This window comes from Heterocephalus glaber, unplaced genomic scaffold, assembly GCF_053883595.1.
Source record: "Heterocephalus glaber isolate CG9 unplaced genomic scaffold, H.glaber_assembly_v1.0 deba00001532, whole genome shotgun sequence".
In the NCBI taxonomy this organism is placed as follows: Eukaryota; Metazoa; Chordata; class Mammalia; order Rodentia; family Bathyergidae; genus Heterocephalus; species Heterocephalus glaber.
Window position 1 is genome coordinate 23,266,019 of NW_028258330.1, and position 13,264 is coordinate 23,279,282.

The 13,264-nt window shown below is 39.9% G+C and overlaps 1 protein-coding gene across 5 annotated transcripts in view; it reads left to right on the forward strand.

Moving 5' to 3' along the window:
* Tpx2 (TPX2 microtubule nucleation factor) overlaps positions 1–13,264 on the forward strand; it is a 69,951-nt gene that overhangs the window by 43,895 nt on the left and 12,792 nt on the right. For all 5 annotated transcript variants that reach the window (XM_004840597.4, XM_004840598.4, XM_021254916.2 and 2 more), the window contains 4 exons: positions 1,077–1,218; positions 3,790–4,006; positions 11,392–11,487; positions 12,886–13,062. In XM_004840597.4, coding sequence (XP_004840654.1) covers positions 1,077–1,218; positions 3,790–4,006; positions 11,392–11,487; positions 12,886–13,062 — 632 coding nt within the window. The remainder of the gene's footprint in view (positions 1–1,076; positions 1,219–3,789; positions 4,007–11,391; positions 11,488–12,885; positions 13,063–13,264) is intronic.

A 13,264-nucleotide genomic window follows, 5' to 3' on the forward strand; every position in this document is an offset into this window, starting at 1 on the left:
AGATCAATATTTTCTATGAGTGTTGGTGATAGTCCTAATATCAATGCTTTTTTTTGTTTACTTTTTATTTTTTTTAATAAATTTTATTTTACCCCACTTCCCCCCTCAAGCCCCCTCCCCTCCCTATGTATAAAAGCTTTGATTCCATTTTTTCCTTCTTAATATCAATACTTTGACAATGGCTTTTTACTTTCTCCTGTTTGGCTTTCTATGAATGGTGGTCTTGATGCTTTGATATACAGGTATGCCTCATTTAACTACCTACATGTTTAACAACTATTCAGACTCACAACCCACCACTTGGACTTACAACCCATCTTTTTCTTTGTACAGTTATGTACATCTTGTTGATAGAGCCTCAGTGTCTTTTTTTGTACAGTACACCTTGTTTATGTAGTACATAATTTTTGCTGAATGTACTTTACAGTAGTACAGTACTATAGTTTTATGTTCTGCTGTACGTTACAGTACTGCATGTAAGAGTTAGGCAAATCAAAGCAAAGTCATCAAGTTAGAATTTCTTTGACCATTTCTTTGTTCTGAATATTGTAATGTACATACTATATACGAGTCCTCATTTAGCAACTGATTCATTTAGTGACCTAGTTGGAGGAATTGAACTTGGTCGTTAAATGAGGAATATCTTAGATGTTTTTTAGGAAATTTGTAAAATTGAGAGTTATCACTTGGCCTTTAGAATCTTTCAACTTGTACCATGTAACGACCTTATATTTGAAAGTTGCAATTTAAAAAATCTTATTTTTCCATAATAAGAAAATAGTTGGTATTGTCAGTAAGGAAGTACAGGCCTGTGTAGTGCTGAGGAACCCATCAGACATGAATGAATTTTAAGTTTAGATGATGACATGAGAATTTACCCAGTCTCTCCCTCAATAAAGAGTGATGAGAAGAAGGGAATAACATTTGTCATGTTGACTGGTATCAGCTGAGCTGAGTATGAAGGGCTAGCCACTCTAGTTTGTTTATCCATCCTTGGGGCTGCCTAATTGAGTCAGCACTTAGAGCTAAACCAGATCTTGGGGAACTAGGTGAACATCTGTGATCTTGGTTTCCAGGCCTTTTATCCTCCAAATCTTCTGTGACCAAGATATCCACAGAGCCACAGACCCCTGTACTGCAAACCAGATTCCGAGCGAGGCCTGTGACCTGCAAAAGTACAGTGGAACAGGAGGCTGAAGAGCTTGAGAAACTGCAGCAGTAAGTTCTACTGATAGTGTCTAAGAGTTCCAAGAAACCTGCTTGCTTTCTCACAGTTCTGTGAGAGTGACAGTTGCTATTTTCCTTTCCATGAAAATCTGTGGCACTTGAGTTGTAGGCTCTGCAGGCTGTGCCCCTGCTTATATGATGAAAGACCTGAAAGTGGGAATGTGGAAATATCCTGGGCTGTAAACTGGTAAAAATCTAACTCAGCGGTTGGAGTGGAAGAATTTGTTTAAAGTTCCAATTAAGGAATGTCCTTGGAGGTTAGTTCAGGTAGAGTTCCACTTTATGACTGTCTCTAAAGGATTTTTATAGGTACTATCAGTGGAGGAAACCACAGCTTAATGCTTAGCATTGGAACCTATTTTCTTTTTTTTTAACTCTATAAATATTTAAAATGTTATTTGTCAATTAAAAATAAGTAAATATTTTTAGAAAAGAAAACATTATGGTCTTCTTTCTTTTTTTTTTTTCTGGTACTAGGGATCGAACTTAGGTCCTTGCACTTGCGCAGCAGGCGGCGAAACCACTGAGCTAAATCCTGGGCCCTATGGTCTTATTTCTTTTGTTTTTGTTTTTTGTATTTTTGGTACTGGGGATCGAACTCAAGACCTTGTGCTCATGAGGCAGGCAGCAGAACCACTGAGCTAAATCCCTGGCCCCAAAAAGTCTTTTTTTTTTTCCGGTATTGGGGATTGAACTCAGAACCTACTGCTTTCAAGGCAGGTGGCAGAATCACTGAGCTGAATCCCTGGCCCTAAGTGGTTATATTTCTTTATTTCCTATATTAGTGCATATTGGTGCATATTAGCTACACAGATTAAATGGTTTCATTTTGACAGATTTGTACATGCACATAATATACTTTAATCATTTACTCCATATCACTTTCTTTCTCTGCCCTCCCTTCTACTTTCACATATTTTTAGGGGAGGGTTTAATACATATAATGTATTTTCATCATATTCATTCCCTTCATTACATGTCTTTATACTCCTTCCTTAATCCCCCCTTTCTCCAAAAATATGACCTACTCAGAAAATAATCAGCCTTAAAAAAAGAAATAATAATAATAATCAGCCTTGAAAATTAGAGATCAAAATTGCCAGCCCCATTCAGCCTATTGTTCCCTTACCTGCCATCTCTGTTCTCTTGCTGCTCCATGGCTTCTCTGTAGGGCAAGTAAGGCAAGCATCGACTGATTGGGGCTGACATATTTGATCTCTAATTTTCAAAGCTGATTATTTTCTGGCTAGGTCTTATTTGTGGGATATAATGTAGTCTCCCTTCTACTTCTCATCTATTCAGAACATGCAATGTTTGTTTTCCTGAGTCTGGCTTATTTCACTCAACAATGATAATCTCCAATCTATCCCTTTTTTTGCCAGCTTTTTTTTTTTTTTTTTTTTGGTACTGGGCATGAAACTTGGGACCTTGAGCTTGGAACCACTGAGCTGAATTCCCAGCCATTTATCCTTTTTTTTTTTTTGAGACAAGGTATTGCTTTTTAGTTCAGGCTGGTGTTGTCCCTGAACTCATTATGTAGCCCATGCTGGCCTGGAACTCAAGGTGATCCTCCTGCCTCAGCCTCCCAAGTGCTGAGATTACAGGCATGTGCCACCATACCCAGTCAGATCCATCCATTTTTCTGCAAATGACTAAATCTTTTTGTGGCTGAATAATACTCTGGGGTGTGTGTGTGTGTGTGTGTGTGTGTGTGTGTGTGTGTGTGTGTGTGTGTGTGTATATGTATATATATATATATATATCACATTTTCTAGGCTGATTTTGTGTCTTGGCTGTTGTATATTGTGCCACGGTAAACATGGTTGGTTATGTAGGTATCCCTATAGTATTCTGACTTTAATGACTTCAGGTATATACCAAGGAGTGGTAGGTATATCTGCATCAAATGTTGGCTGTAGTTTCAGTGTTTTGAGGAGTCTCCATACTAATTTACATAGTGGATATACTAATATTCATTCCCATCAGCAGGGTAGAAGGTTCCTTTCTCTACTCCTATCCTCCATAGCTCTCAAGGGTTGTTTTTTGTGTTTTTGTTTGTTTTTGGTATGTAGCTCAGGCTGGCCTGGAACACAAGGCAACCCTCCCTCCTTAGCCTCCTGAGTGCTGGGATTACAGACATGTACCATGCCCGGCCCTGTTTTTTGTATTTTTGCTAATAACCCTTCTGATTGGAATGATGTGGAATCTCAACTTTACTTTTTTGGGGTTTTTTTTGGTACCGGGCATCGAATTCAGGACCTTGCACTTCTGAGGCAGGCGTGATGCCACTGAGCTAAATCCCCGGCCCTCAACTTTACTTTTGAAGAGAGGGAGCTTCCTTCATGAAGAGGATCCTTAAAATAGTGGGGTTGTGAGGGCTATCTCATTTATTCTCCTTGGAAAGGTAAAGACAATGGCTATGCAGACAGTGGAAATTTTACTATGCATGATGGGTCATCTTAATGATTATTAGTTTTTGTTTTTGCCCCACTTTCTTGTTTAGTTTTCATTTAATGTAAGTTTGTTTGTTTTGTGGTTGTCATTTAAACTTCCACTTTGCAGATACAAATTCAAAGCACGAGAAGTTGATTCCAGAATTCTTGAAGGTGGGCCCATCTTGCCCAAGAGACCACCTGTGAAACCACCCACTCAGCCTATTGGATTTGATTTGGAAATTGAGAAAAGAATCCAGGAGCGAGAGTCAAAGAAGAAGTCAGAGAATGAACACTTTGAATTTCATTCCAGACCTTGCCCTACTAAGATCTTGGAAGATGTTGTGGTAAGAACAGCTGAGGCTTTGCATGCTGGCAGAAGTATCCTGACCATGACCGAGTACCCACCAATCCACAGATGTTCTGTGGTAGTACAGTAGACACTAAGGCATCATATAAGGAGCTAGAGATGATAAAGAGATAAAAGTGTTTGTTCTTAGGGCTTAAAGTCCAGTAATGAGGACAACATATGTGTAAATAATATGAGATAGGCAGAAGTATTTTGAGATAGATGACAGTTTAAAGTACTATATGAATTCAGAGGAGAGAATGATTTTTTCCAGATAGGTTGGGGGGGAGTGCTTTGTGGAGGAGGCAACATTTGCCCCGAGCCTTGACAGTTTTTTATTGTCATCTTGTGTTGTTATTGTCATGATAACCAACACTTGTACTCTGTCCCACCACTGCTTTATACCCTTTTCCTATATAGTCATCCCTCAGTATCTGGGGGATTGATTACAGATCTTCCGTGGATGCCAGATTCACCAGATACTCAAATCCCTTATATAAAATGTTACAGATAATTTCACATGAACTATACACACTTACTATGTGCTTTATTTATTTATTTATTTTTGTTTGAGATGCTTAGGGTGGCCTCAAACGCCTAGGTCTAGGCTCACGTAATCCTCTGCTGAAGCCTCCTTCCTGAGTAGCTGTGACTTGGAACACATGCCACCACACTCAGCTTACTGTCCTCTTTCTTTTTGCTTGTTTTAGAGCCAGCCATGGTTTTTTGGTAAAACCACAAGAATATATTACCTTTGACTGGATAAACTAGGGTTTTGTTTTTCTGTATCCTTAGCACTAAGTCAAAACTCATGATTATGCCTAGAAAATTTTCTCTCCTCATCCTCTTTCAGTTGAAAGCGATTTCCTTTTTTTTTCCTTTTTGGCTCTTTGGAGACAGGGTCTCACTGTGTAGCCCAGGCTGACCTTGAACTTGCAGGATCCTCCTGAGTGCTGGAATTAGAGGTGTGTGCCACCACACCCTGCAAAAGCTTTTTTCATTTGAGACTTCTCTTCTATTCACAATGCTTCCTCCTGCCTTTTTTTTTCTTTTCTGCTCTGAAGCACATACGCCAAAGGCCACATTCTGTTACAACAAACTTTTAAGAACCCACCTCCCCACCACCGTGTGATTAGTCTCTAAGAGCTGTGCCTTTTGCCTTCTTTGATTGTACCCTTAGTGAATTGGGTCCTGAATATGACAGGGTAAAGGTAGGTTATATGCAAACCTTCTGGAGTCAGAAGTCTCCACATGTCTTTATCCATCCATACATCCATCTATTACAGTGCTGGGAATTGAATCCAGGGCCTTCTGCCAACAGCTCAGTATGTTCATTTTGTTGGTAGTGGTAGTAGTATTTTGTTTGTTTGTTTTTGTCCATTTTTGTTATTTTATTTTATTTTTTGGTACCGGGTATCGAACTCGAGTCCTTCCACTTGCAAGGCAGGCGGCGGAACCACTGAGCTAAATCCCCGGCCCTGTTTTTGTCCATTTTTGAAACAGGGTCTCATTTTATAGTTCAGTTCATGCTGGCCTTAAACTCACTATGTAGCTCAGGCTGGCCTTGAACTCATAATAATTCTCTTGCATCAGCCTCCCAAGTGCTGGCATAACAGGCATGCTCTGCCATGCCTGGCATTGTGTTGATTTTATATACAAGAAAACTGCAGCTCAGAGAAAAGAAATTGTTTCCTTAAGACTTTTATAACAATAATTTGGTGTTATTTTGTTTGGGGGCTGAGGATTAAACCCAGAGCCTCATACATGCTAGACAAGCATTTTACCACTGAGCTACATACCCAGCCAACAATCATTTAGTATCTTGCTCTTAATAACATTTTCATTTCCAAGCTCCTAGCTTTCCCCCCTCCTGTATTTTTTATTTGGTACCGGGGCTCGATCTCGGGACCTAGCACTTGCAAGGCAGGCGCCGGAAACACTGAGCTAAATCCCCGGCCCCTCTCCTGTATGTTTTGTTTTTTATACCACAATTTTTACGACATTTTTAAACCCAGTTGAAAAATCACTTCAATTTGTAACTTAGAGTAATTTTAAAGTGAACCTTTAAATGCAGTACGTAAGGGCTGGGAATGTAGCTCAGTGGTGGCAAACCTCGAGTCTGTGTTCGATTCCCCCTGATACCAATACATACATACATACATACATACATACATACATACATACATACATAAATGGAAAATGATTCCATAAATAGACAAAAAATGGTTTTTGTCATGAACGACATAATAATAGCTAACATTTATTTATTTATTCTGGGTTTTATAATTTTATTTTATTTTGGTACTGGGGATGGAACTCAGGACCTTGTGCTTGCCAGGTGCCACTGAGCTACATCCTCAGCTCTAATAGCTGACACATAAAGCTTGTTATATACTTGGCTTTTATTCTAAACTATTTGTACAATAACTTAATTCTTACCAGCACCTCTTATGAAGTAAATACTGCAGGTACTTGTATTGATCCATTTTACATTAGGAAACAGTGGTAAAATAACTTGTGTAAGATTACAGACTATCCAGTGGCAGAACTAGGAAAAGAATAATAGGTTATGTGGTCCCAGTGTTCATGCTCTCCAAAATAGAAGGTTTTTGGGTTTTGATTTTGGTATTGTTGCTTTTGGCTTTTTGTGGTGCTAGGAATTGAGCATCCTATGTGCTAGGCAAGCACTAGAGTTCATTAAGAGTTGGTTGAGATCTTAAAGTAGCACTGTATCTGGTTATGCCTATTGAGAATTCCGAATAAACAGATCTAGAAAGCAACTAGATAAGTAAGGTGTTACTGAATTAATGTGGTGTGCTGAAGAAAAGTGTTTGCTAAATCCAGCTGGTTCTCAGAGTCCTGTGGGGGCTCTTAACGATGTAAACAGTTTCCTGGGCCCCAGCTCTGGAGTTTTTTGATTTGTTGGGCCAAAGTGTAGAGGGAGCTCAGGTGAAGAACTTAGAATATAGTGCCTGATACACAGTAAGCAGTCACATTGTTAGTAGTAATAACTGCTATTTTACTGAGTGCTTACATTGTCCCGAGTGCCTTATTTTTTTGATTGCTTTATGTAATTCATAATAGCTCTATTCTTATCCTTTTTTTTTTTTTTTTAAGAAAAGATATCACTTTGTAGTTCAGACTGGCCTTGAACTCACTATGGTAGCCCGGGCTGGCTGGCCGCGCTGGCCTCAACCAACACGATCCTCCTGTCTCAGCCTCCCAAGTGCTGGGATTATAGGCATGTGCCACCACACCTGGCTCTTATCCCTATTTTTAAGAGGAGGAAACAGACACTAATAGATACCTCACATGCAGAACCGGGACTTGATGCTGGGTGTGGTGTAGCACACCTGTAATCAGCACTAGGGAGGCTGAAGCAGGAAGATCACCATGAATTCAAGGCCAGCCTAGATTACTTAGCAAGACTCTGGCTCAAAAAAAAGAACTGGGATTTGAGTCCATCACTTTCTTACACTATGTTTTGCTCCCCGACACCCGACATTATTTAATATTATTGTTTCTTTGGCACATACAGCTTTTGAATTTGACATTGACTGTTTACCACTCTCTACTAAAATTTTAATTCAGGGCCAGGGATTTAGCTCAGTTTCACCACCTGCTGTGCAAGCTCAAGGACCTGAGTTCGATCTCCGGTACCAATCAATCAATCAATCAATAAATAAAATTTTAATTCAACTCTTGGTTTCTAGAGAAACAAATCATAGGACATCTTACATGTATTCCCTCTCACCCCTTTCCTGGTTTTGAGACTTGAACCCAGGCCTTTGCACATGCTAAGCAAGTACCCTACCACTAAGTTACTTACCACCACCACCACCACCACCACCCCACCCCCCGGTTATTTTTTTTGAATAGGATCTTGCTGAGTAGTTCAGGCTGGCCTTGAACTTGCAGTACTTGCAGTGATCCAAGTGCTGGGATTATAGGTGAGCACCACTATGCCTGGCTCTTCAGCCCTTTTAAAATTTTGTTTTGAGATGGATTCTTGCTAAGTTGGCCAGGCTAGCCTTGAATTTAAAATCCTTCTGTCTCAGCCTTCTGAATAGCTATGATTACAGGTGTCACCTAGTTATACCCTCATTTTTCAGAAAAGGAGTCTTTGAAAGGGGAGTGTGGCTTCCCCATAGAAACATACATTTACTTATTTGTTTATTTATTTATTTTTGCAGTACTGGGGATTGAACTCAGGACCTTGCACTTGTAAGGCAGGCGCAGTGCCACTGAGCTAAATCCCCAGCCCAAACATTTTTAAGAGTTGATGGTAGAACTGAGATTAGGTGTCAGACTTGTACAGTAGAACCAGAGAGCCTGCCTGTCAGAGCCTGGTGTGGCATGTCTTCCGGTACTGTCGTTCCCACCCATGGCCCCTGAGTGCTGAATTTCATTTCTTTGTGTCCTCACAGTCCTTCTTGTGGTATCTCACTTGTGGATAATAGGTGGCAAGAAAACAACAGTGCCAGTGAGAGATGGGCTTGGGCAGCAGTGAGCCATGAGGCAGAGATGACAAAAGGCTCCTGGGCAGAAGTGGGGTGATGAAAGCTTTGAGCACGAGGATGTGAAATGTCCACTTGATGCTGGGGCACCGTGGAGGTGGATGTGATGTCAGTAAGGGCACCAAGTAATTTTAGCAGATATTTTAGGGATGACTTAGGGAGGCCAGCAGCCCCCCACCCCCACCCCATATCCCCTGAGATAACATTGCTTCATGGTAATTTCTTAACTGCTGTGGGACAGGCCTGAGAGCTTGTCCCAGGGCACATGGGAGCATTTCCCACCATAGGGAGAAGTGCTCATCCTCATCTCCCATCCTGGCTGCTTCTTTTTCATGTGTCATCTGTCCACCTACATTGCCCACTTCTAACCATACATCCCTTCTTCACAGGTACCTAAATTTCCCTAATAGCTTTTAGCTGTATATTCTGCTAGGTTGAGAACATTTGTGAAAATTAGGAAATATTTAATTTATTTTGTTTTTGGTTTTGGGGGATTTTTTTTTTTTTTTTTTTTTTTTGGTACCGGGGATTGAACTTGGGACCTTGCACTTGTGAGGCAGGCAGTGGAACCACTGAGCTAAATCCCCGGCCGGAAGTATTTAATTTATTACTTATTTATTGTCTCTTTTTTCCCACTGGAATGTGAGTTCCTTGAGAACAGGGCCCGTGTGTATCTATATTGTGCACTCTGTATCCTCAGCACCTTGTATAGTGACACCCCAGCACTAACTCTCCAGTACTGGACAACGGATTGAGTGACAGTACAAACTGATGTGTACCAACATGTGTTTCTAGTTTGTTAGACACTGGGAATTCAAACGGGGGATAAGACATAACCCTGGTCCTCAAAGCTTGTACAGGTTAGTAGAGCAGATTGACATGTAAGCAAATGCAGCAGTAGTAACCAACACATGCTCAGACATAACCCTGGTCCTCAAAGCTTGTACAGGTTAGTAGAACAGATTGACATGTAAGCAAATAAATGCAGCAGTAATAACCAACAGATGCTCAGTCACTCCCAGGTCTTTTTGTTGGTGCTATAGAGAAGACAGGTATGCAAAGACAAAATCCTGGCCCTCAAGGAGCTCGTAATTCAGACTTAAAATAACAAAATAAGAAGCCATCTTTTTTTCTGGAAACCTGATTTCCTTTTCTGAATTTCAAATTGAGCCCCCAATTGGCTTTGATTGCAGTGCAGATGGAGTGTGTTAGTTGCTGCAGTGATGATTTTCATGAAACATCTTTTCCTATCCCAGCTAATTATGAGAGTTGTTCCCACTCACAAATATCTCCTTCATGGCCTACTAGAGATTTCCATTGCTTCTCTTTTAAAATGCAGATCTCTCTCCTGGTTGGATGTAGAGAGATGGAAAAAAATAGGAAAAGAGGGATTATTTTAGAACTAAATGAGTCCTCAGGTGTTTATTTTGATTATTTTGTGGAAAAACCTTGAGCCCTAGAAGGGTACCTAATGTTCCTAATTGTACAGGTTGGAAGCAGAGTTGGGACAGTTGGAAGCAGAGTTGGCAGAGTTGGGCTCTTTGCTCATTGTTCTTCCCACTTCTATATACATCTGTACATTCAATCAAGGTGTCCACCTTTCCAGGATATGGTGGAACAGCAGGTTTTTATCGTTTATGGTAAGAATCATTTGAAAACACATCTCTTAGACTCTTGTCACTCTGATTATAAGGTCTGGTAACTCGAATTTTATTATTCTAAGTGGTAGCATTCTTTACAAAACAAGAAATCTCACAGGAGAATAGTATTCCTTTCACAGTGGTCACCTTGAGACACTATAATCACAATCCTTCCCAGTGATTATGTTACTGCACAACCCATTCGGGAAAACCACTTGTCTTGTTACTAAGGTACAATCTTTTGGATTTTGACATGAGGGCAAATCTTCATGCTTTAAAGATTAATTTGCATTTAAAAGCTAGTTGAAAAATGTTTGGGACTAAGCTTTTTAAAAAAATATTTCCAACTAAAACTTCTAAGTAGTAAAAGATAATAGACGGAGAAACAGTTTCATCACATTAAAGGTAAAGATTGAGCAATTGTCTTGCATGGTCCAGAAAGTGGCTTTGAAAGGCACTCCAAGAAGGACATTCCAAACGTGTTTTGAGCAGTTGTAGCATTGTTGGGATTAAGAAGTCTCCCAAGGTATCCTTGTAGAGTCCAAGGTATAAATTCTCATGTGTTCATTCTTACTGCATTCATTTAATAGACATATACTGAATGCCTTACACTTGCCAAGGTCTGTGTTAGGTGCTTGGGATTGATGGAATAAAGTAGTGCCTATCCTTGAAGCACTCATAAGCTAGCTGGGGGATATAAACATCTAAATAAGTAAGTATAATGAGGTTTTATTTTTTTTATTTTTTTCGGTACTGGGATTGAACTCAGGACCTTGTTCTTTCGAAACAGGTGCAGCACCACTGAGCTAAATCTCTGGCCCAGAATGAAGTTTTATATGCGTACAATCAGCTCACCTTATATTTGCAGACTGCATGTGCAGATAGAAATATTTGTGGGAAAAAATTACATTGGTCCTAAATATGTATAGACTTTTCTTATCATTAGTCCCTAAACAATACAGTATAACAGCAATTTATATAGTATTTATATTAGGTACTATAATTACCTAGAGATGACTTAAAGTATATAGGGAAGATATGGATAGATTATATGCAAATTCTATCCCATTTTATATAAGAGATTTGAACATCTCTGGACTGGTATTCATGAGGGGCCACTTTTGTAGATCCTGAGAGTGGAGAGATCAATTGTCATGATACATGAATTTTGCTTCAAGAGTAGAGGGTGTTTGGGGATATCTGACTGAGTTGTGAACTCATTCCAGGGTGTTCCTGAAAAGAAGGTACTTCCAATCACCGTTCCCAAGTCTCCAGCCTTTGCATTGAAGAACAGAATCCGATTGCCCACCAAAGAAGATGAGGTGATTTTCAAGGAGTAGGGAGTTTCTGTTTCCTTCTGTATAGGCAATCTAAGCCTTAACTTTACTCCCTGCCTTCCTCCTTGCCTTCCTTCCTTTTTTTTTTTCTTCTTCCTCCCCTCCCTCCCTCCCTCTCTCTCTCCCTCCCTCCCTTCTCCTTCTCCTTCTGCTTCTCCTCTTCCTCCTCCTCCTTCTCTTTTTTCCTTCCTTTCCTCCCTCCCTTCTTTCCTTCCTTCCTTCCATGCATCCATCCATCCATCCATCCATCCATCCATCCATCCCAGAGCCTCATGCATGCTAAGCAAGAATTCTTCCACTAAGCTCCCCACAATCCTTAAGCCTTACCATTTCTTAAACTTAATGGAGATCAAAGACACCAACTCTTTTCTGATACTGTCTTTAAGAATGGTATGAATATCTGATCATTTCTTTTGCTTCTCTGAGAGCAAAGTAGTTGGTGAGGTACAAATCTTCTGGATCTCAGTAGTAACCATTTACGATTTATAGAAAAAGTGTGGAGGAGTTGGGCATTGGAAGTTTGTCTGTTTCTGTAGCTTTGAAATCAGCCTGTCTTTGTAACATGGAGAGTAAGTTGCCAAGCCCTGTACTTTATTTTGCCAGAGTTGTTGTCACTATTCAGTGTGGAACTTTTAAAATGAGTAGTGACATCTCCCTTTGGCTGTCGCCATTAACACGAGGATTGCCAAGATGGCTGTGTGGTGATGGCTGATGTAATTGTAACATATAAACTGTCATTGATATACTAGTTTCTTATTACATCTCCTATTTTATCTATAAATATCCAGAGTTAGGGTAATTTTATAGCAGATCTCAAGCAAAGCCTTTTTATAGGTTCATTTGAAACTAAAATACACAGTAATCTTATGTTACCAATTTGAACCCAAACAACTTACTTCCTCCTATTCTGGGTTTGGCTGCTATTGACTCTAGTCACATGTGTTAGTGGAGTCTGGAGACTGGGTCAAAGAAGAAGAGGTTAAAGTATATGTTTGGTTAGTACTTTTCTTTTAATCTTCATTTTATTTATGCTGACTTATTAAGTTCTTCCCATAGTCCTGTGAAAAACTTTAGATCTGTTAGTCTTTTACTAAAGGATTTCACATTGCTCTCAGCCCTGTGATATGGTAGCTGACGTTGCCATTATCCCTCTTTAATAAAAAGGAAACTAAGACCTAAAGTTGAGTGACTTGTCTCACAGGGTGTCTTCTGACTGCATATTCTCTGAGGAGGTGGGAGAGAGTAAGGAGTCTTATTTCTTTTTTCTTTTTTTTTTTTTTTGGTACTGGGGGTCTAACTTGGGTCCTTGTGCCTACAGTGGAACCACTGAGTTAAATCCCCAGCCCAAGGAGTCTCATTTCTGAACTGCAATTTCTGTCTTAGGAAGAGGATGAACCGACAGTGATAAGAGCTCAGCCTATGCCACATTATGGCGTGCCTTTTAAGCCCCATATCCCAGAGGCAAGAACTGTAGAAATATGCCCTTTCTCCTTTGATTCTCGGGACAAAGAACGCCAGTTACAGAAGGAGAAGAAAATAAAAGAATTGCAGAAAGGAGAGGTAGGTGTTTCCATTTCTGCAAGTAGCATAATACTATTCTTTGATTCCTCACAGGTAACCTTTCATGTAGTACTTAACTAAAATTACTCCTTCCTTTGATCCTTCTAAGAACTATATGAAATACAAATAGGGCAAATAATTTAAATAATTCTTCTGGCTCAAAGAGGTTAAATACTTGCCTCTGATCACACTGCCAGTTGTT